Raw genomic sequence first — 22,371 nt, forward strand, 5'->3', positions numbered from 1 at the left:
CTGCACAGCTCCTGTGTGGGCAATGGCAGTGGCAGGGTCCCCTCTTCAAGGATCTCCGTGACCCCTGCCCACGGCCCAGGAGAAGAGTCAGGACTCTCTGAACTGACCAGCAAGGTTTTATTGTCTGTGGCAGTGGCACCACAAGCTGGACCCGTTGCCCTGTGTCCGGGGCCATACACGAGCAGGGCAGAGGGGCAGGGGGGGCTTGTGCCCACCCCCAGGCCCTGGGGGACCAAGGGGATGGGGTACAATGGGGGGTTGGGGAGCAGGTGCTGGGAAGACAGGGACCCTGCAAGCTCGTACAAAGTGCATAGGTGTGTGTGTGTGTGTGTGTGTGTGTGTATGTGTGTGTGTGTTCCCACGGGAGGGAACAGCCCTGGTCCAGGGACAGCGGGCTTCAGCGTCGGAGTGAGCCTGGAAGTGACACAGGGGGAAGGAGTGAGGACCCTGCAGGGCCCCTCCAGGGATGATCCAGCCTGGGGGGACCCAGCCAGAGCACAGAGGAGGGAAGGGGCTACCCCCAGCAGTGCAGACATGGGGAAGCCTGAGCTGGGGGCTGTCCCCAGCACTGCATGAAATCCCACACTCACCCTGCTCAAGGCTTCTTCCTTTTCAGCTTCAGGGCCTGCAGCCAGTGGGGGGGAGAGGCCTCGGATCTGGTGTATTGGCAGAGTTTCAGCATGAGCCCCCAAAACCAGTCCTGGGACCCAGACTGACCCCTCAGCCTCCCCTTTCCCCTTTTGCCTCCATGAGGAGGATCCTGGCCCCACACTCACCCTGAGGATTTCTCTGGCTTGGGGGGCAGGGCTGGGGGTTTCCCACTCACACCAGGGATCTTGCAGGACTTGGAGCGCTGCACATGGGGGTCTTTAGGAGGGGTCCCCTTGCTGTCCCCTGATGATGTCCCCTCCTCGGCCGAGCGGTTGCGACCCCTCAGTTTGGCCTGGGGGCAGAGAGAGGTCAGGGAGAAACACAGTGCTCTGTCCCCCAAATCCCCCCACTGCCTTCTCTCCGTCTTTAGCCAGGCCCCAGCCCCACCCTCCTTAATCTCCCTGCGTTCCACCCTCCCTCCCACCCTGCAGCCACGAGTCCAAGGGACTCACTTTGATGGCAGAGGCACTGAGGCCAGGAAAGAGCGGCACCTTCACCCCCCTGCCCGAGGATGAGCCGCGCATCCGCCGGCTCCGGGGCTCCTCCGCTGCCTCCTCGTCGGAGGACACTGCTGGGGCTGGCCGGGGCTCTGTGGGGACACAGGGACAGTTGTCACCATGACACTGTGCCAGGACAGATGGGGGATCCCACCCCCATCCCCGCTGGGCTCACCTGTGGAGTCCCGGAAGATCCAGCTCTCCCCCTCGCTGGTGGTGGGGCGTAGGGACGGCGCCCGGTGCGGGCGCTTGCGGCCCAGGCTGGCCTTGCAGCGGAACACGCTGCTGTCCAGGAGCTCCGTGTCCTGCCGAGCCCAGGGGACAGGTCACAGCTGGCACAGGGAGCCCAGGGACCCCCCACCCCAGCCAGCACACCCACAGCCCCCACAGCAGTGCTGGGGGCCCCCAATCCATGGCTGTCCCTGGGGGCAGTAGGGTCTGAGAGCCCCATCCACAGACACACGCTGTGTCCCCACTTCCACTCACCTCCAGAAGAGGAAATTCCTGCCCCTGCTCCATGGACTCCTCAGGCTGGGGGGTAGTCAGTGAGAGCCGCTGCTCCCTCCAGCTCAAGGAGCTCTCCCCGTCTGGGTGGTCCGAGGGCTGTTCCTCACTTCGTGCGTTCATTGGGATCCCACCGACAGCCTCTGGCATCAGAGGGGGGACCGTGGGGCTCTGTGGGGCAGTGGCTGGTTCAGAGGGATGCCTCTCCTCCTCCGAGTGGCTGGGTGACTCACTCCGGGGGGGCTCCACAGCCAAGCAATCAGCTGGAACGTCGCCCATCGAAGGGCTTGGGGCCGACCTGCTTGGGGAACAAAATCTCAGAGTTGCTCTAGCCCCAGGTAACACAAGTCCTGCCCCAAACCCCTCCGTCTGACGCAGGGGAAGCTGCTCCCTCTTCCTGCCACCGCTGGTGCCCTCCTTACCCGTGCTCTGCATCGGTGTCCCCTCCCACGCTCCGCTCCCCCGCACCAAGGTCTCGGCTGCGGGCGGCACAGCGGGCGCTGAAGGCACTCGCCCACTCCTGGCGCCTGGCCTCAGCATCCTGTGGCTCCACACTCCAGCTGTCCAGGTCCCGGCTCCAGCGGGCATTGCCCATGTCCAGAGAGAGATCCCTGTGCAAGCCTGCCCGGGGCTGCGGCAGGACCCCGGACATGGAGCCATCCGAGGCTCCGGCACTGCAGGGATCTGGCACCCGCTCTGTGCCAATGACACCAAACTGGCTCTGGCACTCAGCTGCTCCAAACTCCCCAGCCCAGTCCCTGCTGCCAGAGCTGTGACACTCCTGCTGGTGGGCACTGCCCCAGGTGGGCTCCTGGGCCAGGGGCTCGGGGTGGTGGGAGCTGGGCATGTCCTGCTCACCAACCCTGCCCAGCCCGCTCTGTCCGATGCTGCCCTCACTGGGCCAGCTCAGCCGGGCTGGGATCTGCTCCTGCTCTTCCTCCCTGGCAGTCACAGAGCTGTGCTGCCCATCCTGGGCTGCTCCACTGGGGCTCAACTCTCTGTCCTGCGCCTCCATATCCCTGGTGCTGGATGTTTCATCCCAGACACTTCTGCTGGGGCTGAACTCCCCATTCCGGGTCTCCATGTCCCCAGCGCTGTGCCTGCCATCCCTGGCTGCTCTGCTGGATGTGAATTCAGTGTCCTGGGTCTCCATGTCCTTGCTGCTGGATCTGTCACCCCAGGCTGCTCTGCTGGGACTGAACTCATCATGGGTTTCCAAGTCCCTGGTACTGCATTCACTGGCTTCAGCCAGCCTGCTGGGACTGAACTCCTGGCCCCGGCTCTCCATGTCCCTGCTGCTGGATCTGTCATCCCAGGCTGGCCTATTAGGACTGAACTCTTGGTCCTGGCTCTCCATCTCCTTGGTGCTGGATCTGTCATCCCAGGCTGGTCTGCTGGGGCTGAACTCTTGGTCCTGGCTCTCCATGTCCCTGCTGCTGGATCTGTCATCCCAAGCTGGTCTGCTGGGACTGAACTCCTGGTCCTGTCTCTCCATCTCCTTGGTGCTGGATCTGTCATCCCAGGCTGGTCTGCTGGGGCTGAACTCCTGGTCCGGGCTTTTTGTTTCCCTGTATTCACCAGTCCAGGCTGGTCTCCTGGGGCTGAACTCCCTGTCCTGGCTTTCCATGTCCCTGATTTCACCAGTCCAGGCCGGCCGGCTGGGGCTGAACTCCCTGTCCTGGCTCTCCATGTCCCTGGGGTTATACCTCCTATCCCAGGCTGGCCGGCTGGGGCTGAGCTCCTTATCTGGGCTGTCCCCAGTGCTGGATCTGCCAGCCCAGCCCAGTGTTAAATTCTCCTCCTTGTTCCCAGCATCCTGGCTGCTGTATTTACTGGCCCAGTCTGGGGTGAGCTCCCTGTCCTTCATCTCTGTGTCCCTGTCGCTGTACCTGTCTGCCCAGGTGGGCTGCCCGGAGCGTGGCTCCTTGTCCAGCTGTCGGACGTGTCCTGTGCCAAGGTCACTGCCCCAGTTGGCCTGTCTGGAACCAAGCTCCTCCGTGCTGCCATAGCCCTGGCCCCACTCAGCTGTGCTGGCACTGAAGTCTGGATCCTGTGGGCAGCTCTTTGCAGTGCCAAGGGACCGGGACCAGTCGCTGCAGCCCAGTTTCGTGTCCCCCATCAGCTCCGCTGCTCTGTAGTCACCGCTCCAGCTCTCACGGGCAGTGCTGTCCTTGTTGCTGTGGTTGCTGTCCCAGCTGGATTTGGTCCCAAATTCCTGGTCCTGCTTGGTCTCAACAGGCCAGTCTCTCTCCCTGGATGCACCTGGGTGGCTCCAGTCAAAGCTGCTGTCCTGGCGAGGGTGGCCAATGCCGAACTCACTGCACAGGTCCTTCCGTGACCAGCCCAGCAGGTTCTGGTGGAATAAAGGGGAGAGGAGTTAGAGGGGGAAAAGAGGTTAGAAAGGAGAGGAGTTTGAAGGGAGTACAGCCCTGGCTCCCACAGCAGCGGAGCTGGGGAGGAGGGGAACACCTCAGGGACACAGTGGGGCTCATCCCAGGGAGGGGGCAGACCCCACCCCCTGCCCCTCAGCACACAGTCCTGCTCAGCCTCCACCGACCCCCACCCGTCCTGTCTCCTCCCACTGCTCCAGGGAGGGCAGGAAGGAGGAGCCCAGCCCACACCGACCCCACAGAGCCCCCACACCCCTCACCTCTGGAGAGCTGTGGACCCCAGGTGACTCCAATAGTTCTGTCAGCCAGCCTGGGTCAGCGTGGGGGTCAGGCTCCTGCGAGGGTTTTTCAGCCTGGCCTGGGCCCCCAGGACCCTGCAGGCTCTTGGGGCCATCACCTGCCCAGGCTGAGCTAGCTGGAGCAGCTGGATCTGGTGGGGCTGGATCCAGGGGGGCAGTTATGGTAAGGCTGGGCTGGGTGGGGGACTCAGGCTCAGCTGGCTGCTGGCTAGGCTCTGTCACATGAAGTGGGGAGTGGGACATGGGAGCATCCTGCTCTGCCTCCCTTTCCTCCTCCTCTGCTGAGTGCTCAGCCTCTCGCTGTGCCACGGGACCCCCTGGGCATGGAGCCCCCTCTGCCTGCTGGCTGCCAGGTCCTTCAGCCCTGCTGTCCTTTGGAGGGCTGGGGGCTGCAGCCTCCCCATCTGACTCCCCCTCTTCGGAGAGCCCTGAGTCGGGCGTCTCCCGGATGGGGGAGCGGGGAGGGAAGGCTGGCAAGCGTGCCCCCCGCGATGGGAACGTCCACTCAAAGGACTGGGAAAGGCTCCAGCCCGACTCGCTGCCCAGGGAGGGCTCTGACAGGAGGTCTCCAGCCCGGGGCAGGGCACTCAGTGAGCCCCCCAGCTCCCCCAGGCCCTGCCCCGTGGGCGGGGGCCGCAGCACTCCCTCTGAGGAGCGCCGGAGCCCCACATCCCGGGGAGGGGGGTTGAAATCGGGACCCTCATGGAACCGTGGGGACACTGTGGAGTCATCAGGTCCCTCTGGGGAGCCTGGGGGACGAGAGGCTTTGGCAAGGGGTGGGCTGGGGGGGCCCAGGTACACAGCAGCAGCCTCGGGAGAGCCAGGGGGGCAGGTGACTCGTGGGGGCAGTTCAGGAGTGCCAGGGGGGCTGGCAGTGCCAGGGGATCCCTCCCCTGGAGTGTGTGGGGAGCCAGGGGAACGAGAGACGCCGAGCTGGGGATCGGTGGCCGAGGGAGCGCCTGGGGCCTGGATGGAGGTGACAGGGACCTCGACTGGAGGCCGAGTGGGGGATTCAGGGGATCCAGGGGGCAGTGTGGGGGAGTCAGGGGCCAGGAGCTCAGGGGGGGCATCAGGGGAGCCAGGGGCTGGGGCAGAGGGCTCAGCAGGCTGAAAAGGAGCTCCTGGGGCTGGGGCTGGGCAGGTGGGAGGCCTTGGGGAGCCTGGAGGTCCGAGGGCACCCAGCTGTAGAGTGGAAAGCTGTGGAAAAGAGCCAGCAGGGGGTCATGTCACTCAAGAGGCACCTCCAACCATCATCCATCCAAAAGCCAGCCCCCCAAACCTCTGGAGGGTCCCTCCCTGCAGCCCTGCTCCCCTCCCTGCACCCAGGGCAGGAAGTGCCCATGCTGCATGCCAGAACCAGGCTGCTCCCGTGTGACTCAGCCAGGGCGGCGCCCGGCGCCCCAGCCCTGCTCCCTGCCCGGCCCCCTGCAGCCCCCAGAGCGCCTGGACAGACGGAGACAAGAAATGAAGCAGGAAGAAGTCAGAACCCCCAGCACAGCCCCCTGCCCTGCCTGTGGCTGCCACCCCCCTGCCCAGCACTGCTGGGGTTTGCCCCCTTGCTGGGGTGACCTGGTGCCGCTGCCCAGGCTGCCACCCGCAGTGTCACCACGGCCCGGTGTCCCAATCACCGCCCTGAGTGAGCGCGGCACGGGGAAAGGGGCTGGCGGGGTGCCCGCGGGGCCTGCCCTGCCACATACCTGCCGGGTCACCGAACCCCGGCTGGTGACTCACGGCTGCTCCCTGCCCACGCCTGGCACTGCTGCTGGCACACGCCACCCCCACAGCCCCGGGCCCCACAGCGGGCTTTCGGCACAGGGGGCCCTGACCCCCCCAGGAAGGGACAGCCAGCACCCCAAGGAGAAAGGAGAGACACGCACCCCGCAGAGAGGGAGCCCCGGAGGAGACAGGAGAGCCCCGAAGGAGAGAGCCCAGGAGCGGAGCCGCCATGGCGCCGGAGGGCGAGGCCAGCACTCACGTCAGGAGGGGACAGCGGCCTCCGGCGTCCACAGGGGTCCCCGGCACAGCTCGGCCCGGCTGGGGGGGAGCTGCTGTGGAGAGAGAAGGGGAAGGGGGGTAAATCCCACTGTGTGCTTCAGCGCTATTCGCCCACCACCCTTCACGGATGCAGGGTACAAGGGGTCGGGCCCTGCCACAGCTGCACAGTCTCCAGCTTGGGCTGAGAGGGGAAGGAGGCAAAGTGGCCCCAGCTCCCCTTCCGGAAAGTTTTCGGTCCTTTGGGAGCGAGTTTTTCACACTGTGGCTCAGTGCAGCCCCCGCCCAGCTCTCCCTGAGGTGCCCGGCTCTTGGGATCGTGGCCAAGCCCTGGCCCTAGCCCAGGACATCCTGCAGCTGGGAGTCCTGCCGATCTGACTGCTCCCTATGCCCTGCCATGGCCCAACAGGGAAAAAATAGCAAGGCTGGAAAATCAGGAGCATTTCCTGGGGGAGCGACCCCGTCTGTAACTCCCAGGCCAGGGGCTGGCTCAGAGCCCGCCCACAGGCCGCTCCTGGCCCGGGACAGCCCATTCTGCGGTTGGCACCAGCCGCCCCGGCCTTCCCACGGAGGCAGCTCGAGGCACTGCGGCTCGGGAGGAACCCGGGCCCTGTGCCGGCGACCAGACCTCAGCTCCGTTACATTCCCAAGCCTGGGATGGCTCGGAGCGATATCCCCTGTTCCCACTGCCACTCCTCCCGGCGTCGTGCCCTGTGCCCTCACCTCATCTCAGCCACAGGGTGTCCATCATCCCCCATTCCCAGCTCGCCTGCCGCTGGTCGGGGCATCTGCGGGGTTTCGCTGGCAGGGTCTCCGTCTGCCTCCCCGCTGGGACGCTTCCGGAACGCAACAAAGGTCTTGGAGCCGAAGCGGGAGGAGGGGTCGGTGCAGAAGGGCGAGAGCCAGGCCCGGTCCGGGCTGCCCGGGCCCTCCCTGCTGTCCATTTTGGCCAGGATCTCCTCCACGGTGGTGCCCGGGAACCGCTCCGGCCTGGCGGCCACCGGCACCGGCGTCACCTTGAAGGGCGCCGGGCCCTTGCGCGAGGGGGTTGGCGGGGCCGGCGGCACCTCCTCCTCGGTGCCCGTGACCGAGGGCGACGAGGGCCCCTTCCCGTTGGGGGTCTCGGGTGATCTGACAGTGAAGGAGGGGCGCCGGAGGGGCCCCCCCGCGCCGGCCCCGCTGTAGGGCTGGGGCCCGGCCAGGCGGTTCATCTTCTCGGCCGAGGGCAGCTCGGGCCGGGGGTGCCGCGGGCCCGGCGTGGGGGGCGGCACCGGGGGCTTGGCGGGCACGGCCGGCTTGGGCAGCACGCGGGGCTTGGGCCGCACCGGGGGCTTGGGGCGTGCGCTGCCTGCAGAGAGCAAGGGAGGGGGACGGGCTCAGCGGAGTGTTGCGGCTCTCCAAACCGGGAACAGCCCTCGGAGGGCCGCCCCAGCAACCCACCCGCCCCGGTGTCCCCCAGCCCGGGGTACTGACCTTTATCGGGGCTGCCGGCCAGCCCGGCCCCCGCGGTGCCGGCAGGGGAGGCGCAGGGCACGGCGGGGGGCAGGGGCTGCGGCTGGGAGGCCATGGTGACGCAGGGAAGTGGGGGGCTCAGCACGGGGTCAGCCCCTGGGGAGAGAGGGAGAATGGTTTTGGGGAGTGCTCCGAGCCTGGTGGAACCCAACTACCCTGTGAGGCCCCGTGCCAAGCCCTGTCCAGCTGTGCCAAACGGTGATCACACCGCGGTGCCACCCTTAGTACATTGGCCCCGGCTCACCTGAGCCAGCCGGGCCCCAGCAGCAGAGCCAGCCACGGTCCCAACCCCCCCGTAACCACAGGGACCCCACACGACACCCCCTAACGCCGCGGGGCCGCTCCTGTACCTGTGTGACCCTGCGCTAACCTGTCCCAGCACACACGTGTCACTCTCATCGACCTTCGCCAAACCCCCAGCGCCGAGCTGGCCCCCACTTTGCCCCGATCCCCATCTGAGCTCCCTGCCCAGGTCACTCCCGGCCCCTCCGAGCCCCCGGCAGCCCAGGAGGAACCGCCCGGTCCCCCGAGACCCTCGGCCAGCCCCTCTCAGGGGCCGCGAGCGCCCCACTCACCTTCCCCACAGCAGCCTCATGGTCGGGGGCGGGCCGGGGACACACGTGGGGGGCGCAGAGCGGGCGGGGAGGAGGGGTTACTGTCCCCGCGGGTCTCACGCTGCCGCCGCCGCCTCTCCCGTGACTCACCGGGGCTGCGGGGACAGGAAAAACCCGCTCGGTGCCTCCTCCCGGCCCTGCCCTCTCTCCCCTGCCCTCCCCCCGCCGCCCTCCTCTCCCCGCCTCGCTCCCTCCTGCCCCGCCGGGGTCTACCCTCCCCACGACCCCCCTCCTCTCGCCTTCCACGGGGGAACCGCCGCCACAGCCCACATCTGGCGACCATCCGGCCCGTTTCCCAGCCCGGGATGGCGGCGGGGCCCCGGGATGCGGGTCCGGCCCCCTGGGGTCCTCCGCCAGCGCGGCCTAGCCTCGTTGCCACGGCAACGAAGCCTCCGATCGAGTGGCTGAGTAGGCCGCGACCGCGGCCTAGCGCCGTCCCCTTGACAACGAAGCCCCCCACTCAATTCGGGGGTCCCGGGCCCATGTTGCCCGCCGGGGCCGAAGCCGTGTGGTCCCTCGGGCGGGCGCCACGGGCCCGGGGGGAATGCCGGTTACCCGTAGCCCCATGCCGGCGGAGAGACCCCCACTCACCCTCCACCGCCGCTGTTCATGCATATTCATGACGGCCTGGCCACGCCCCCGGCGGCGGAACGGGGCGGGGCAGAGCGGCGCCGCGTGGCGGGCGGACCATAGAGAGGGGCGGCCGGAGAGTCCTCCGAAATGGGGGTGGGGGACACGCTGAGAACGTCCAGCACTGTCCCAGTCACCCTCGGGGGCCCAAACAGCCGAGCAGGACCCCCTGGACCACCCCTGATTACAAATTATCCCATTCCCGGGGTCCTCCAGCCGCGGGGCGGTAACGCGTATTCAGGCGGAGGTTGCTGTGACAATAGAGCCCCCCCACCATTCGGGCATCCAGGGTCCCTTGTGCCCACCGGGGACACGCGGCTGGCTCCCGCCCCGGGAGACTCCTGCTTCCCCGTAGCCCCATCCCAGCGGTGCCGGTAAAGGCAGTGGAAGGAGGGGGGAACGGGCAGCCATGGGGTCCCCCCGGGGCTGGTTCCAGACCGGGAATCGGCTGCAATCAACACCGGAGGGGAAACAGGCCTTAATCGGATCAACCCCCTTACGAGGGAGGTAGAAAAACCCCCAAATGGCATCAGGATCGAGCGAGGGGCTGTAATTAGGAGCCCTGATGGCTGAGCAGGGGCTGGGGGCCGCTAATGGAGGGTGGGGAGAGTGAAGTCAGCCCTGGAAGCGGTTCAAGGAGGGGAATGAGCTCCCGGATGGCTGCAGGAAGGAAGGAGGGAAGGGGGAGCCAGCCCCACACCCACACAAACACCATCAGTGGGTTTTTTTTTTTTTATTCAACCCGAGTTGCCATGTGAACAGACCCAAAATACAAAAAAACAACACCAAAAAAAAACCAACGAGGGAAGGAAAGGAAAGGAGAGAAAGCCAAGTGTTTAGAAAAAATAAATTGATGGAATACAACGGTGAGGGACTGAGGAGGCACCTCCTGCCACCACGGGGTGCTGAGGGGACAGGGGAACCTGGCCCTGCTCCCGGGTGGGAGCCATCCAGAGCCCGGGACCCTGCTCCCTGCCGCGGGGCTGGCCTGCCCTGTCCTCTCCTCTGGGATCCAGCCGGGATGGCGCTAATCCGAGCCTGAGGCAGAGTCCTCTGAGCTGGGGGCCGGGCTGGCAGCTCCCTCCTCCTCCGAGTCCTGCAGGCGGGGGACAGAGGGATCAGCAGGGGACAGGGAAGGCAGGGCAGTATCCCCCACTACAATGGGGACAGGGTGAGGGTGGTGACATGGGGACACACCAAGGGATGTCCCCAAGGACATGAACTACCACAAGGACCCAGCCTCTCCAGCAGAAACCACCAGGGTGTTCCCCAAGGAAGAGGGCCTGGGGCCCTCCCAGACAGTTGTTCCCCAGGGAAAACGGACCAGGACCTCCCCAGTTGTGATCCCACCTCCTTCTTGCTCTCTGCAGAGGAGCTCTCATCGCTGGACACAAATTCCTTGCTCTTGAAGCTGTCACTCATGCCCTTAGCCGGGGACTTGGAGGATGAGGACTTGGAGGTGGCACCTTTCTTGTCCCCTTTCCCCTTCACCTGCTTCTCCTGCTTCTTTTTCTTCTTCTTTGACCTCTCCCTGTGTGGGGTTGGGTGAGCAGAGGGGAGAGGAGCCATGTTACCCGGCTGGCCCTGGGAATACCCCGACTTTGGGGGGCCAAGCCCTGCCAGGCCCTTGGCAGCACACTCACCCCCTGTGGCTGTCGGCCTTGCCGCCCACACTGTACTCCTTCATGGCCTTCTCGTAGTCCCGCCTGGCATCTTCCGCCTTTCGATCCCACTCCTGCAGCCAGAACACATGGTCAGCGAGGCCACCCCTCCTCTTAAACCATCCTCCCTCACCCACCTCCATCCCACCCTGCTCCCACTCCTGATCACCCAGCTCACCAGCCCGAGGATGTCCCCACCCCTACCCAACTCCCCATCTGTTCAACTCCCAGCTCCCAGGAGCAAGGAAGCATGGCCAGCCTCCCCTCCTGTACCAGGCCCAGCTCTACCCTGGGCCTCCCATCCCTCACCTCCTTCTTCTCCTTGGACATGGCCTTCCAGAGCTCCCCAGCCTTCTTGGACAGATCGGTGATGCTGATGCCAGGGTGGTCCGACTTGATCTTCTCCCGGCTGGCATTCAGCCAGAGCATGTAGGCCGACATCGGGCGCTTGGGAGCGTTGGGGTCCTTCCCCTTCTTGCTCTGGGAGGTGGAGAACACCCGTGGAAGCCCAATGCACCCCTCACCCAACACCTCAGGAGCAGGCTCTGCTTGCCTCTGCACCCCCCAGCAATCCAACTGGGGAGTGGGGCTGAAGGGCCACAGCTGGGGGGCAGGCTGCTGGAGAACAGCCGGACAACAGCCAGGATAGGCTGGGCATGGCAACAACGTGCCCTTGGGAGAGGCTCGGCCTGGACCCAGCTGGAGGCTGCAACACCAGGCCAGACACCAGCTCTGGCCTGGGCACAGGTGAGTGCTGCAGAGGCTGAGGCAGCTCAGGTGGGGCTGTGACCGGCCTGACCCCACTCCAGGAGCTGGTCCTGCTCCCACAGCAGCCTCACCTCGGGCTGTTTCTTGCGGGGCTTGCGCTCCTTGACGATCTTGGCCTTCTTGGCCGGTTTCTTGTCGTCGCGGTCGCTGTCGCCGTCGCCGCTGGAGGAACTGGCCGAGGCATTGCTGTCAAACCTGCATGGGGGCACGAGCCTCAGAGCTGCCCCCAGACACCAGAGCCCTGAGGCTGCCCGGGCCAGAGCTGCCCTGCTCCAGTTAACAGCCCTCAGGGGAGTGGCCTTCCACGAACACGGCTCATTGTGCTCTGCTTCCTGCACATTCGGAGCTCTCATGGCACCCAGGCTCAGCTTTACAACTCTCACCCATCCTCACCCCAGCCTGGGGCTTTAACCCTCCTCCCAATTGTTCTCTTTCCCAAAAAGTGCAGCCAAGGCTTCCCCTGGAGCCCTTACAGAACTTTCTCATACTGCCTGATGCCATCACAATGAAGTGAGCCCAGAACTGCCCCAGCTGCCCAATATTCCCAAACCCAGGGCTGTACATTCCCAAATCCAAGTGATCCCAGTCATGCTGTGAGCATCTCTCAGTGCTCACACAGCCCTAGAACAGCACCTTCTTCCTATGGGGCTTTTGGATAAAGCCCTGCCTGGCCTCTACTCACTCTTCTGCCACATCATCATCCTCTTCTCCAGGGTTGAAGGATGAGTCTGGAGGAGAAAGTGAGGGCTCAGTGTTACAGATCATCATGGGGAGCAGGAGCTGGAGAACCATGGCACTCCCTCACAGCCCCAGCCCTCACCTGTCTCCTCCCCAGAGCCATCACTGCTGTCATTGGCATTCTCCTCCCGGATCTTGCCCTCCTCTTTCATCCTCTCCAAGTAGGCATCGTGCTGGTCCTCATCAGAGTCAGCATATTCATCATAGCTCTGCTTCATTCCCTGCAGAGAGGCAGGATGGCAGCTGCTCCCTGTGCTCACCCAGGAACACAGCCCTGGGTGAGCACAGCCCTGGGCACGCACAGGCCAGGGCACAGACACAGCCATGTCCCCTCCTTCCCCCCTCAGGGCCCCGGAGAGAGAGGGGCAGAGCAGTTATGGGGGTTAGGGGGGCCCCTGCACACCACACTGGGGTTACTGGGTTAGTCAGAGACCACCACAGCCATGCACAGGAAACCTGCACCAGGAGGAGGAGAAAGAGGAAGGGATATCGCACGGACCTTTTTCCTCTACAAGGGCAAGGAGAGAAAAGAGAGGTGAAAAAAAGAGGGAAAAGCAGCTGGATTCTGGAAGAGGGCAGCACCAGTGGGCGAGAGCCCAGCCCTGTGTGCTGATACCTCCTTCAGGCCCCGGTTCTTGATGTTCAGCTTCTTGGCATTGACGAAGTCGAAGAGCTTCCCGTACTCCTCCCTGGGGGAGAGGGCACAGTCAGGCTGGGGGTGCCAGGGGGCCCTGGTGGGCACAGCCAGGCTGGCCCCACAGCCCACACCCACCTCTCGATGCTGCTGAACGTGTACTGGGTGCCCTGCTTGGTCTCGATCTCGAAGTCGAAGGAGCGGGTGGTGGTGGTGCCACGGGCAAAGTTGACGAAGGAGATCTCGTCGAAGCGGATGTGCACGGGGGGTTTGTGCACGTAGATGAAGCCCCTCTCCAGCGGGTACAGCAGCCCTGAGCTGGCCTTGTAGGAGCAGGTGATGCACTGGGCTCCAGAGTGTCTGCAGGACAAACAGTGCTATTTGTGGGGACAAACATCCTCCCTGTGCCCAGCCCTGGCAGACAGGCCCTGCTCCCCAGCATCAATCACACAGAGAGCACCTTCCCCCAGCCATGGGAACGAGGTGGAAAGGGAAGGACTGGCCCTGCAGCTGCTCACCCCTGGAAATTTCCAGGCACGGTGATCTTGCGGTTCACCAGTGCCTTCATCACCCGGCTGACCATCTCGTAGAGGGAGCCTGACATGTTCTTGGTGAGCCGCCCCTCAAAGCGCTTCTCTACCTCCTCCCTGCGTGGAGGGAAGGAGGGCAGAGGTGAGAACAGGGTCTGGGGTGTAAGGAGCTCCCTCAGGATCCAGGGAGGGCAGCATGGCATCGGGGAACTCACTCATTCATGTTGAGGGTCAGGGAGATATCCTCATCCTTAGAGAAGAGCAGGATCAGGAAGTGGTAGCGGGTCTGGCCTTGCTTTATCGGGGGGTCCAGGCTGATCTGGAAAGAGAAGAGGAGGTGAAAACACAAAACCCCCCCAGAGCACCCTCAATGCCCTTCCAGGGGAGGGCTGAGCCCTGCCCACTCACCACGAAGAACATCTGGCGCTGGTCCTTGTGCGGGAGCAGGAAGAGGCGCAGCACGGTGGTGTAGGGGATCTTGTAGTCGAAGGTCTTGCCGTGGAGGTGCAGGAAGGTGGGGTAGATGCGGATGTCGTAGCGCCCGCGCGGCGTCAGGCACTGCAGCTCCCGGAAGATGCAGATGGCATCTCCGGTGGCCTGGATCACGTCCGCCTTGGACAGCACGTTCTGGGCGAAGGCCTGCCGGGGGAGCGGTCACAAAGGGTCCCTCGCCGCCAGCCCCCACCCTCCTGCCGGCCCCACGCACCTCCACGGGGTCCACGCCGTCCTCCTGGGTGGGGGGCACGTAGAACCGGACCTCCATGAGGGAGACCTCGGCGTCGTCGTTCTGGTGGAACTCCAGCGTCACCTCGTTCTTGCCCGTGGTGCACTGGGACACGTTGCTGAGCGGGATCTCGAACACTGGCTGCTCCCCGATGTCGAAGGACAACAGCTGCCCTGCGGGGACACCACAGCCAGCTCAGAGCTGTGCCCCACAGATCCCATCTCCAGCCACAGTCTCGCTCCTCCCCCAAAATCCTGCAGTGCCTCTGCTCCCATCACTGCATTCCCACCCTCCCACCCCAGGCTTTCTCGCTTCCAGCTGCATCACTGGAAACTGACACTGATCAGAAACAGACAAAAAGGAACTATCTGACCTCATGTGTCCTGGTCCCTGAGCTGGAGGCATATACACCAGCTCCCCTGGCTCCCTGAAAATGGCACACATGTGCAGACTCCACATCAAGCACAGCCCCCTGGGATTCAGGGCCCTCCCGCTCTCCTGAGATGGCAAATGTCCTCACTGTCTCTGAGGACATCCCTAGAAAGCAGCTGCTCCTAAGGGAATGGCTATGGCAGCAGAACAGCCACACTGGTGGGAACATCCCACCCCAAGGCCTCAGGCTGCCACTGGAACTCACCTCCAAACCTCACTGTGCCCCAGTTCCAGCCCTTCACACACAGATCCTTCTCTGCAAGCTCCAGGCAATAGTGGGCCTTGAAGAAATCTGAGAGCTTGTCAAACTCCTGGGTTGGGCAAGAGAGAGGCAACACCATCAGGAACCAGCAGTGCCCAGAGCCCCGGGTTACACACAGCCCCTGGGCATGGAGATGCAGGGGGCAGAGCTGCTCTGGGGCTGGCAGCGAGCACAGCCGGATCTGGGACAGGGCCAAGGCAGCGGGAGCAGGGACTCACCGACTCCCGGAACCCGTCATACTTGTAGACGTGGCCGTTCTTGGTGAGCAGCTTGAGGCCGTGCCCGAGCGCCACGCGCCGCCACACGCCCTCGGCCAGCTCCGAGGCCTGGATGTTGTCCACCTTCCCCGTCTTGCTGTTCTTGAAGATGACGCCCTGCCGGCTCAGCCGCAGCCGCCCATCGTTCTGTGGGACAGCTGGGCATGAGGGGACTCGGCCCCATGGAGGAACCATGGCCCCGCTGGGTGCTCCAGGCACCCACACCACCAACGCCCCTCAAACCAGCCACAGCTTCATCCCCCTCACCCTCCTCACCGCACAGCATTCGCTCCCCTCATCCACACCCCAACGCTGGGAGTACCCCTGGGGCCATCCCCATGTCCCCTCGCTCACCATGGACCCCTTCACCTCCTGGTAGATCTCGTTGAACTCCAGCGTGTCAGCCATGGCGGCTGCGGGGTGTGGGAGGGGACGGGGACGATCTCGGGGGGGTTCAGCAGCCTCCCCAGCCCGGCATGCCCGGGGCAGCGGCACGGGAGTCACTCACGGCAGCTGTGGGAGGACAGCGGGTGAGCCGGGCTGGCGACAGCTCCTGGCGCTCCCCAGCGCCCCCAAAACCAAACCTCACCCCTCCGGCTGCCCCCGCCCCGGACGCTGCCTCTGACTCACTGACCGGGGCGACCCCCAGCCCACCTCGCCCCTTCCCCAGCCGGGCCGTGGCCCCAGGGCCGCCCCTTCCTGCAGCCCTCGGCCCCCGCTGTGTCATCGCACCTCTCGACTGCCCCCATCCCTGCCCTTCCCCTCCCTGATGCGGCCTCTCCGTACCCCAAACCACCCACCGCACCCCCGAATTCCTTCCGAGCCCGAGCTCCCAAGCGCCCCCCAGGCCTCCCCCCAACCCCGGGCCTGCCCACCCGCCCCGAGCCCACTTCCATCTCAGGCCCGTTCCCCCATCCCAGCCCGGCCTGCCCTGACTCTGGGTTCTCCCTGCGAGACCCAGACAGCCCCCTCCCATCCCCCGGTAAGCCCGCCGGCCCCCCCGCACCGCTACCGCCGCTTTTCCCGCCTGCGCAGCGCGAACCGCGCGGAGCCGCCGCCGCCGGAAGTCGCTCGGACTTCCGCCATGGCGCCGGTTCCGCGCGTGCGTCCCCTGGCGGTTGGGCGGGCCCGTACAGCGCTCTCCGCCGCACCGGGGGCGGGCCCGCTGAGCGAAGGAGGCCCCGCCCACCGAGCGGCGGAGGCGGGGCCAGAGCGGTCGGGACTCCGCCCCCCACCCTCCGCTCTGCCCCGCCCAGAACAATAGAGACAAGGGGGAGAGACCCCATTGGCCAACACGGGGCGAGCCCCGTGACGTCACCTCTTCTGGGGACACCCCCCTCCCCCAAACCCGGGGCGCCCCAAAGTGTTGGAACCGGACCATGGGGTGGCCCAGAGCGGGGCACCCCCGAAACCGCACGCAGGGGGCTCCCTCACCGTCCTCCCCTGCATGGGTGTCCCCCCAAACCAGGCATCCCCAGTCTGGGGCGCACCCGCCCCGTGCATCCCAATGCGGGGCTCCCCAGTGCCCGAATGGGTCCCTCCTTTAGGGGGGAACCCCTGGGAAGGAGCCCGTCTGCACCCCTCTATCTCCCCAGGAATGGGGGAGCCATCCCTCCCGTCCCCCTGGTCCGTGCCCCCGCCCCCGGCCCCCGCCCTGCCTCCGCCTCCGCCCGCCCGCACCGCCCTCGCTGCCCGCACCCCTGCGGGTGCTGCCCACACCCTCCGGTACCCGCACGCTGCCCGTGCCCCTGCCGGTACCGCTGCCTGCACCCGAGCCCGCCCTGCCCTGCCCTGCCCGCATCCCCGCTCACTGCCCGCACCCCTGCCCTGCCCTTCCCGCATCCCCCTCGGTTCCCGCAGCCCTGCCTTGCCCTGCCCGCAGTCCGGTCTCCGGCCGCCCTCGCGCTGCCCATGTCCCTCCCGAGCTCCCGCACCCGCTGGGTGAGCGACTTCTTCTCCTACGAGACCACCAAGTCGGTGGTGGTGAAGAGCTGGGTGGTGGGCGTCGTCAACCGCGGCGTCCAGCTCCTCATCCTCGCCTACTTCGTCGGGTGAGCCACCCCGGCAGCCGCCGGGACACCCCCGGGCATCTCCGGGACAGCCCGCCCCGGGACATCCCCCGGGACACACCCCCGAACCCTTCCCGGCACCGCGACAGCGCGGTGACAGCCACTCGCTGCTGCAGATGACACCCGGGGGTGACGGCGTGTGGCGTGGGGTTACAGCGAGGGGACACCGGGCGGTACGCGGGGTGAGGGGGTGGCCAGGCCGGGAGTAGAGGAGGGACGGGAGAGCGGGTGACAATGTGTCAGTGCCGGGAATTCAGGTGTGCCGGAGCGGGTGACACGATGGGGACAGCCGGAGAGCGTGCCGGTGCGGGTGACAGGAGGGTGGCAGCGCAGGTGACATGATGGGGACATCAAGGTGTCGGTACGGGTGACACAAGGGGGACATCCAGGAGAGCATCTCGGGTGGATGACGGGAAGGGGACACCGTGGGTGACACCGAGGGGCAGAGAAGCCGCTCGGCCCCAGGGGATGACAGAAGGGGACGAGCCGCGCTGGGGTCCCTGTCCCCGAGTGCTCCCCGGAGTGACCGCAGCCACCGGCGGGGGGATGACAAGCGGCAGTCGGGGACCCGCAGTCGCTGGCGCTGACAGCTCCGGGGGTCACGGGCCGGTCCGGAAGAGGGTGCCGGGGGGTGCCGGTGGTGTCCGGGGGTGGCTGTCCCCAGCGTCACCCGCGGTGCTGTCCCAGCTGGGTGTTCCTCCATGAGAAAGCGTACCAGGTGCGGGACACTGCCATCGAGTCCTCCGTGGTCACCAAGGTGAAGGGCGTGGGGCGCTACGCGGGGCAGGTGATGGACACGGCCGACTACGTCACGCCCCCCCAGGTGAGCATCGGGAACCGGAGGGGTCGCTGAGGGGCGCGGGGCCACCCCCGCCTCAGTTCCGGACGGGGTTGTGTGACAGCGACGTCCCGCAGGGCACCTCGGTGTTCGTGGTGGTCACCAAGCAGATCCGGACGGAGGAACAGGCGCAGGGCGTGTGCCCGGAGGTGCGGGGGGGCAGGGGGCGCTCGGGGGGACCCCTCGGTGAGCCCCCCGTCCGCTGACCCCCGCCCCGCAGAGCGAAGCCGCGTTCCACTGCTCGGCGGACCGGGACTGCCGGGAGCTGAGCCCGAGCACGAGCAACGGTGAGGGACCTGCCGGGCGCTCAGGGCACCGAGGGACCGCGGGAGCCACCGCGGGCGGGAGTGAGGGACCCTCGGTGGGCTCGGGGGGCTGGGGGGGACGGGGGCTTTGGAGCTGGAGGTTTGGGGGAGCGGGGGGTTCAGGGTCCCAGGGGTGCCAAAGGGAGTATGGTGATCCCCGGGGTGCCTAAAGGGGCGTGGGGTCACAGGGATGATCCCGAGGGTACTGACAGCAGTCCAGGGGTCCCCGGGGTGCTGATGGGGGTCTGGGGTCTCAGGGGTATTCCTGAGGGTACTGGCAGCCGTCCTGGAGTCCCAGGGGTGCCTACAGGGGTGTGGGGTCTCAGGGATGATCCCGAGGGTACTGACAGAGGTATGGGGATCCCCGGGGTGCTGACAGAGATCTGGGGTCTCAGGGGTGCTACCGGCGGTCTGACAGTGGTACGGGGGTCCCAAGGGTGCTGAAGGGGGTCTGGGGTCTCAGGGCTGCTGGCAGAGGTGCTGACAGTGGTCCGGGGGTCCCAGGGGTGCCTATGGGGGTCCGGGGTCTCAGAGATGCCCCCGAGGGGTACTGACGGGAGTAGAGGGGTCCCAGGGTGCTGACAGTTCAGGGGCCGAGGTCCCATGGGTGCTGACAGGGTTGGGGGTCCCAGGGGTGCTGACAGGGCGCTGCGTCCCCTACAACGCGACCCTGCGCACCTGCGAGATCCAGGGCTGGTGCCCGCCCGAGGTGGACACCATTGACGTGTAAGTGGGGCTGGGGTGACACAGGGAGGAGCAGGGGACATGCCCCTTGCCATGTCCTCAGTGTCACCCCCCTTCCTCCAGCCCCGTCATGCTGGAAGCCGAGAACTTCACCCTCCTCATCAAGAACAGCATCCGCTTCCCGCTCTTTGGCTTCGAGAAGTGAGTGGCACAAGCCACGGGGGGACACAGGGGGACATGAGGACAGGGTGTGGGGTAACACGGGGACATGGACAGGGGACACGGCGACAAGATGATGAGGAGATACTAGGATGGGGGTCCATGAACCCCAGACTGCTGCCTGATGGCACATCCCTCCGTGTCCCCCGTGTCCCCCTGTGTCCCCAGGACCAACCTGCCACCCCCTGGCAGTGGGGTGGAGCTGGGCCGGTGTCGCTTCCACCCACAGCTGCAGCCTCTGTGCCCCATCCTGCGCCTGGGGGACGTGGCACGTCTGGCTGGGCAGGACTTCCCTGCGCTGGCTGCCACCGTGAGCGGGGACACAGGGGACACGGGAGGCACGGGGGGACAATGGCATGGGTGTGGGAACACAGGGGTACAAGTGCGTGGGGTGGAAGGGCATAGGGACATGGGACTTGGGGACACAGAGACATGGGATGTGAGACATGGGGACATGGGACATGGATGGGGGGATATGGGGTGGTGGGATGTGGACATGGAAGATGGGGACATGGGCTTGCATAACATGGGGACATGGGATGCAGGGATGAGGGATGTTGGGAACAGGAGATGGGGATACAGGAACACGGGACAGAGTGATGATGTGGGGCTTGACACTGGGACGCGGATGGGGTTTGGGATGTGTGACATGGGGACATGGGGAGTACAGACATGGAGACTGGAGATATGGGGTGCAGGGGGATGTGGAACTTGGGGAGATGAGAATGTGGGATGTGGGTTCATAGGACATGGAGCGCAGGGCCACGGGATGCAGGACTGTGAAGCTGTGGGGACTTGGCGCCATGGGGCCAGTGTCCGTGGTGCTGATGCGGGGCTGGGGCAGGGGGGGGTGCTGGGGATCAAGATCGGGTGGGTGTGTGACCTGGACCGGGCCTGGGAGCGCTGCCTGCCCCGCTACTCCTTCACCCGCCTGGACAGCCTGGCCCGGACCCCCGCTCCTGGATACAACTTCAGGTACACACAGAGCACAGGGGTGTGCGCTGCCTGGCACAGTTCCTGTCACCATGTCCCCATGTCCCCGTATCACCACAGGCACGCCAGGTACTACCGCTGGCCTGACGGCTCCGAGCGCCGCACCCTCATCAAGGCCTTTGGGATCCGCTTCGATGTCCTGGTGTATGGCAGCGTACGTGTGGGGCTGGGGGCTCGTGGGGTCACGGGGGGCTTGGGGACCCTGGCCAACAAGGGCTCTGCTCCCCCAGGCCGGCAAGTTCGGCATCGTCCCCACCCTCATCAACACGGTGGCTGCTTTCACCTCCATCGGTGTGGTGAGTTGGGGTCGTTCTCAGCCCCGCAGTGGTGACACCTCCCAGGGCACAAGGGGGAAATCCCATGGCCAGGGGGCATGGGGACACAGCACAGCTGCAGGGTGACAGCGGCCTGGCTCTGTGAGGGTATGGGGGTGCTCTGCAGCGCGGGGCCCCTCACCCCAACACACTGCTGCTCCCAGGGCACGGTGCTGTGCGACATCATCCTGCTCAACTTCCTCAAGGGCGCTGAGCACTACAAGGCCCGCAAGTTCGAGGAGGTCAGACACGGAGCAGGGGTGCCCTGGGGATGGGGACACCTCTGGGAGCTCGACCAGCCCCCCCCGGCTGCAGTGACTCACCCAGTGCCTCTGTCCCCTGCCCCACAGGTGTCAGAGGCCGGCGTGCCCACCACCCCCTCAGCATGTCCCCCCGGGGCGCTGGGGACCTGCTCCCGGGACAAGCAATCCACCGACTCGGGCACCTTCTCCCTCGGCCTCTAGCCCGGGGGCCATGGGGCAGCTCCTGCCTGTCCACCACGCTGTGGGGCAGCCGAGACCCTCGTCGGGCTCCTATTGCCCCCCAGTCCCCAGTGCTCCCCCTGTGAGCCCCATCAGCATCTGACTGTCCCCAGTGCCCACCCCGGGTACATCCCAGTGTCCCCAGTGTGCATACGAGCCCTGTCCTTGTCTCCAGGGTGCCCCTCCCGCAGCACCTCCCTGTCCTTGCCACCCCATGCCCCCCAATAAACCCGTGGCTCGCAGCATCCACCCGTGTTCAGCCTTGAGGGGCCGACAGGCAGGGTTGGGGTGCGGGAGCAGAGGGAAGAGGGGTCAGGGTGCTGTCCCTGGGATGGGGAACACCGCGGGGGGAGCTGCCAACAGGAGGAGCGCCGTGCCCGCAGCGCAGCCCGTGGAAGGGAAGGGGGCACAGAGGGACAGGAGCTGTGCCCTCGGGCTGTCACTTCTTCGGTCGGATGTGAGTAACTCTGTGGATTCGGAGGAAGCTCCCGGATGGCTCCTCGTGCAGGGCCAAGCGCTGCCCTTCCTGCTCGGGATGGGGCGATGGGGGTGAGCTCTGGCTCCTCATCCCGCCCCGTGGGGGCTCCAATCTCCCTGCGGAGCCAGTGGGGAGAGACGCCGTGAGCCTGGCTTGTTCCCAATGGAGCCGCTGGGGTTCATTCCTGAGAATGCCAAACGAGGGTCCTGGAACCCCTCGTTGGTGCCCAGGGCAGCCCCCGCCCCGCAGGGAGAGCGGCTCCTGCCCTCCCCCCGCTGCAGATAGCGGGGCTCCTTATCAGCCCCACGGATTCCTTATCAGCCCAGCCCTGGCCGCCCACCCACCACCACAAACCCAGCCTGGGGACCTCCGTCCCCGGCGCCGGGACCAAGGGACCCCCAGGGTGGCGCCGAGAGCGAGGCACCCCAGCTTCAGGACAGCGAGGGGGTGGCAGGGACACTCAACCCGCAGCTTTTGGAAAGGGAAGAGACTGGAAACGGATTGGTGTGCGGCGGCTGGAAATGGATACTTGTGCCGTGCTCCAATTAGGACACAGATAGCTGGGAGTGTTAATAGTCATTAATAGAACCGCTCATTAGCGGTCCTGCTCATTAACGGGGCTCCGGCCAGGGCGGGAGGGGCCCGGGGAGCCTCGCTGCGATCCCCGGGGGCTCATTAGCAGCGCCGGTGTTTCCCCGTTAATGCTGCTAATTAGCGGAAAGGCTGGAGCTGTGTCTGCGCTGGGGACTGCGGGGTTCCGGCCCTTCTTCGTTCCAGTTTGGGATTTGACCTGGAACTGGGCACCCTCGCTGTTCTGCCACCACTTTCAGCAGCTCCTGCCTTTCATACCTCTCTCCCCGCATGCCGGCTGTCCCGGCACTGCGATACCGGATC

At 66.0% G+C, this 22,371-nt stretch overlaps 3 protein-coding genes across 12 annotated transcripts; 1 reads left to right on the plus strand and 2 right to left on the minus strand.

Annotated features, from left to right (window-relative positions):
• Window positions 1–100: 100 nt before the first annotated feature.
• TNKS1BP1 (tankyrase 1 binding protein 1) lies at window positions 101–9,143 on the minus strand. Of its 6 annotated transcripts, none has more exons than XM_074543579.1 (13): window positions 9,051–9,143; window positions 8,421–8,554; window positions 7,807–7,941; window positions 7,057–7,681; window positions 6,317–6,386; window positions 4,303–5,538; window positions 2,075–4,005; window positions 1,635–1,953; window positions 1,324–1,453; window positions 1,104–1,240; window positions 777–943; window positions 591–656; window positions 101–414 (listed from the first exon to the last, which is right to left on the minus strand). In XM_074543579.1, the coding sequence occupies exons 3-12, from the start codon at window positions 7,898–7,900 to the stop codon at window positions 596–598; spliced, it is 4,770 nt and encodes a 1,589-aa protein (XP_074399680.1). In that variant the 5' UTR covers window positions 7,901–7,941; window positions 8,421–8,554; window positions 9,051–9,143; the 3' UTR covers window positions 101–414; window positions 591–595. The 6 variants fall into 6 exon arrangements, with proteins under 6 accessions (XP_074399680.1, XP_074399682.1, XP_074399681.1 ...); XM_074543581.1 differs by having other exon boundaries at window positions 1,635–1,950; window positions 3,542–4,005; window positions 6,317–6,389; XM_074543580.1 differs by having other exon boundaries at window positions 3,542–4,005; window positions 6,317–6,389.
• A 664-nt stretch (window positions 9,144–9,807) lies between these two features.
• SSRP1 (structure specific recognition protein 1) lies at window positions 9,808–17,189 on the minus strand. 4 transcript variants are annotated; one of them, XM_074543621.1, is made up of 17 exons: window positions 17,030–17,189; window positions 15,450–15,608; window positions 15,057–15,242; window positions 14,782–14,887; window positions 14,127–14,317; window positions 13,829–14,059; window positions 13,636–13,739; window positions 13,409–13,537; window positions 13,029–13,250; window positions 12,873–12,945; window positions 12,339–12,477; window positions 12,201–12,246; window positions 11,590–11,713; window positions 11,060–11,230; window positions 10,733–10,824; window positions 10,440–10,620; window positions 9,808–10,185 (listed from the first exon to the last, which is right to left on the minus strand). In XM_074543621.1, the coding sequence occupies exons 2-17, from the start codon at window positions 15,501–15,503 to the stop codon at window positions 10,117–10,119; spliced, it is 2,118 nt and encodes a 705-aa protein (XP_074399722.1). In that variant the 5' UTR covers window positions 15,504–15,608; window positions 17,030–17,189; the 3' UTR covers window positions 9,808–10,116. The 4 variants fall into 4 exon arrangements, with proteins under 4 accessions (XP_074399722.1, XP_074399718.1, XP_074399720.1 ...); XM_074543617.1 differs by lacking the exon at window positions 17,030–17,189 and adding an exon at window positions 16,102–16,261; XM_074543619.1 differs by lacking the exon at window positions 17,030–17,189 and adding an exon at window positions 16,108–16,245.
• On the plus strand, window positions 16,436–21,244 carry P2RX3 (purinergic receptor P2X 3). 2 transcript variants are annotated; one of them, XM_074543627.1, is made up of 12 exons: window positions 16,436–17,146; window positions 17,852–17,987; window positions 18,080–18,151; window positions 18,223–18,289; window positions 18,940–19,033; window positions 19,115–19,192; window positions 19,379–19,520; window positions 20,055–20,185; window positions 20,273–20,357; window positions 20,434–20,499; window positions 20,682–20,759; window positions 20,868–21,244. In XM_074543627.1, exons 1-12 carry the CDS (start codon window positions 16,626–16,628, stop codon window positions 20,979–20,981), a joined length of 1,584 nt encoding a protein of 527 aa, XP_074399728.1. In that variant the 5' UTR covers window positions 16,436–16,625; the 3' UTR covers window positions 20,982–21,244. The 2 variants fall into 2 exon arrangements, with proteins under 2 accessions (XP_074399728.1, XP_074399727.1); XM_074543626.1 differs by having other exon boundaries at window positions 16,440–17,146; window positions 20,264–20,357.
• The last annotated feature ends 1,127 nt before the right edge of the window (window positions 21,245–22,371 follow it).

The sequence above is a fragment of the Zonotrichia albicollis genome, chromosome 6 (genome assembly GCF_047830755.1).
Source record: "Zonotrichia albicollis isolate bZonAlb1 chromosome 6, bZonAlb1.hap1, whole genome shotgun sequence".
Taxonomy (NCBI): domain Eukaryota; kingdom Metazoa; phylum Chordata; class Aves; order Passeriformes; family Passerellidae; genus Zonotrichia; species Zonotrichia albicollis.

What these genes read in the sequence shown, in the direction of transcription:
- P2RX3 (XM_074543626.1), top strand. Translation starts at nt 16,626, where the DNA reads ATGGGTCCCTCCTTTAGGGGGGAACCCCTGGGAAGGAGCCCGTCTGCA. An exon ending in CGCAGGGCGTGTGCCCGGAG is followed by an intron (nt 18,152 to 18,222) that starts GTGCGGGGGGGC and finishes CCCGCCCCGCAG; the next exon opens with AGCGAAGCCGCGTTCCACTG. An exon ending in ATGTCCTGGTGTATGGCAGC is followed by an intron (nt 20,358 to 20,433) that starts GTACGTGTGGGG and finishes CTGCTCCCCCAG; the next exon opens with GCCGGCAAGTTCGGCATCGT.
- SSRP1 (XM_074543621.1), bottom strand. Translation starts at nt 15,503, where the DNA reads ATGGCTGACACGCTGGAGTTCAACGAGATCTACCAGGAGGTGAAGGGG. An exon ending in GGGCACAGTGAGGTTTGGAG is followed by an intron (nt 14,318 to 14,781) that starts GTGAGTTCCAGT and finishes GTGTCCCCGCAG; the next exon opens with GGCAGCTGTTGTCCTTCGAC. An exon ending in AGAACCGGGGCCTGAAGGAG is followed by an intron (nt 12,478 to 12,872) that starts GTATCAGCACAC and finishes GCCTCTCTGCAG; the next exon opens with GGAATGAAGCAGAGCTATGA.
- TNKS1BP1 (XM_074543576.1), bottom strand. Translation starts at nt 7,900, where the DNA reads ATGGCCTCCCAGCCGCAGCCCCTGCCCCCCGCCGTGCCCTGCGCCTCC. An exon ending in CACCCTGTGGCTGAGATGAG is followed by an intron (nt 6,390 to 7,056) that starts GTGAGGGCACAG and finishes CTCTCTCCACAG; the next exon opens with CAGCTCCCCCCCAGCCGGGC. An exon ending in GGGTCCACAGCTCTCCAGAG is followed by an intron (nt 4,006 to 4,302) that starts GTGAGGGGTGTG and finishes TTATTCCACCAG; the next exon opens with AACCTGCTGGGCTGGTCACG.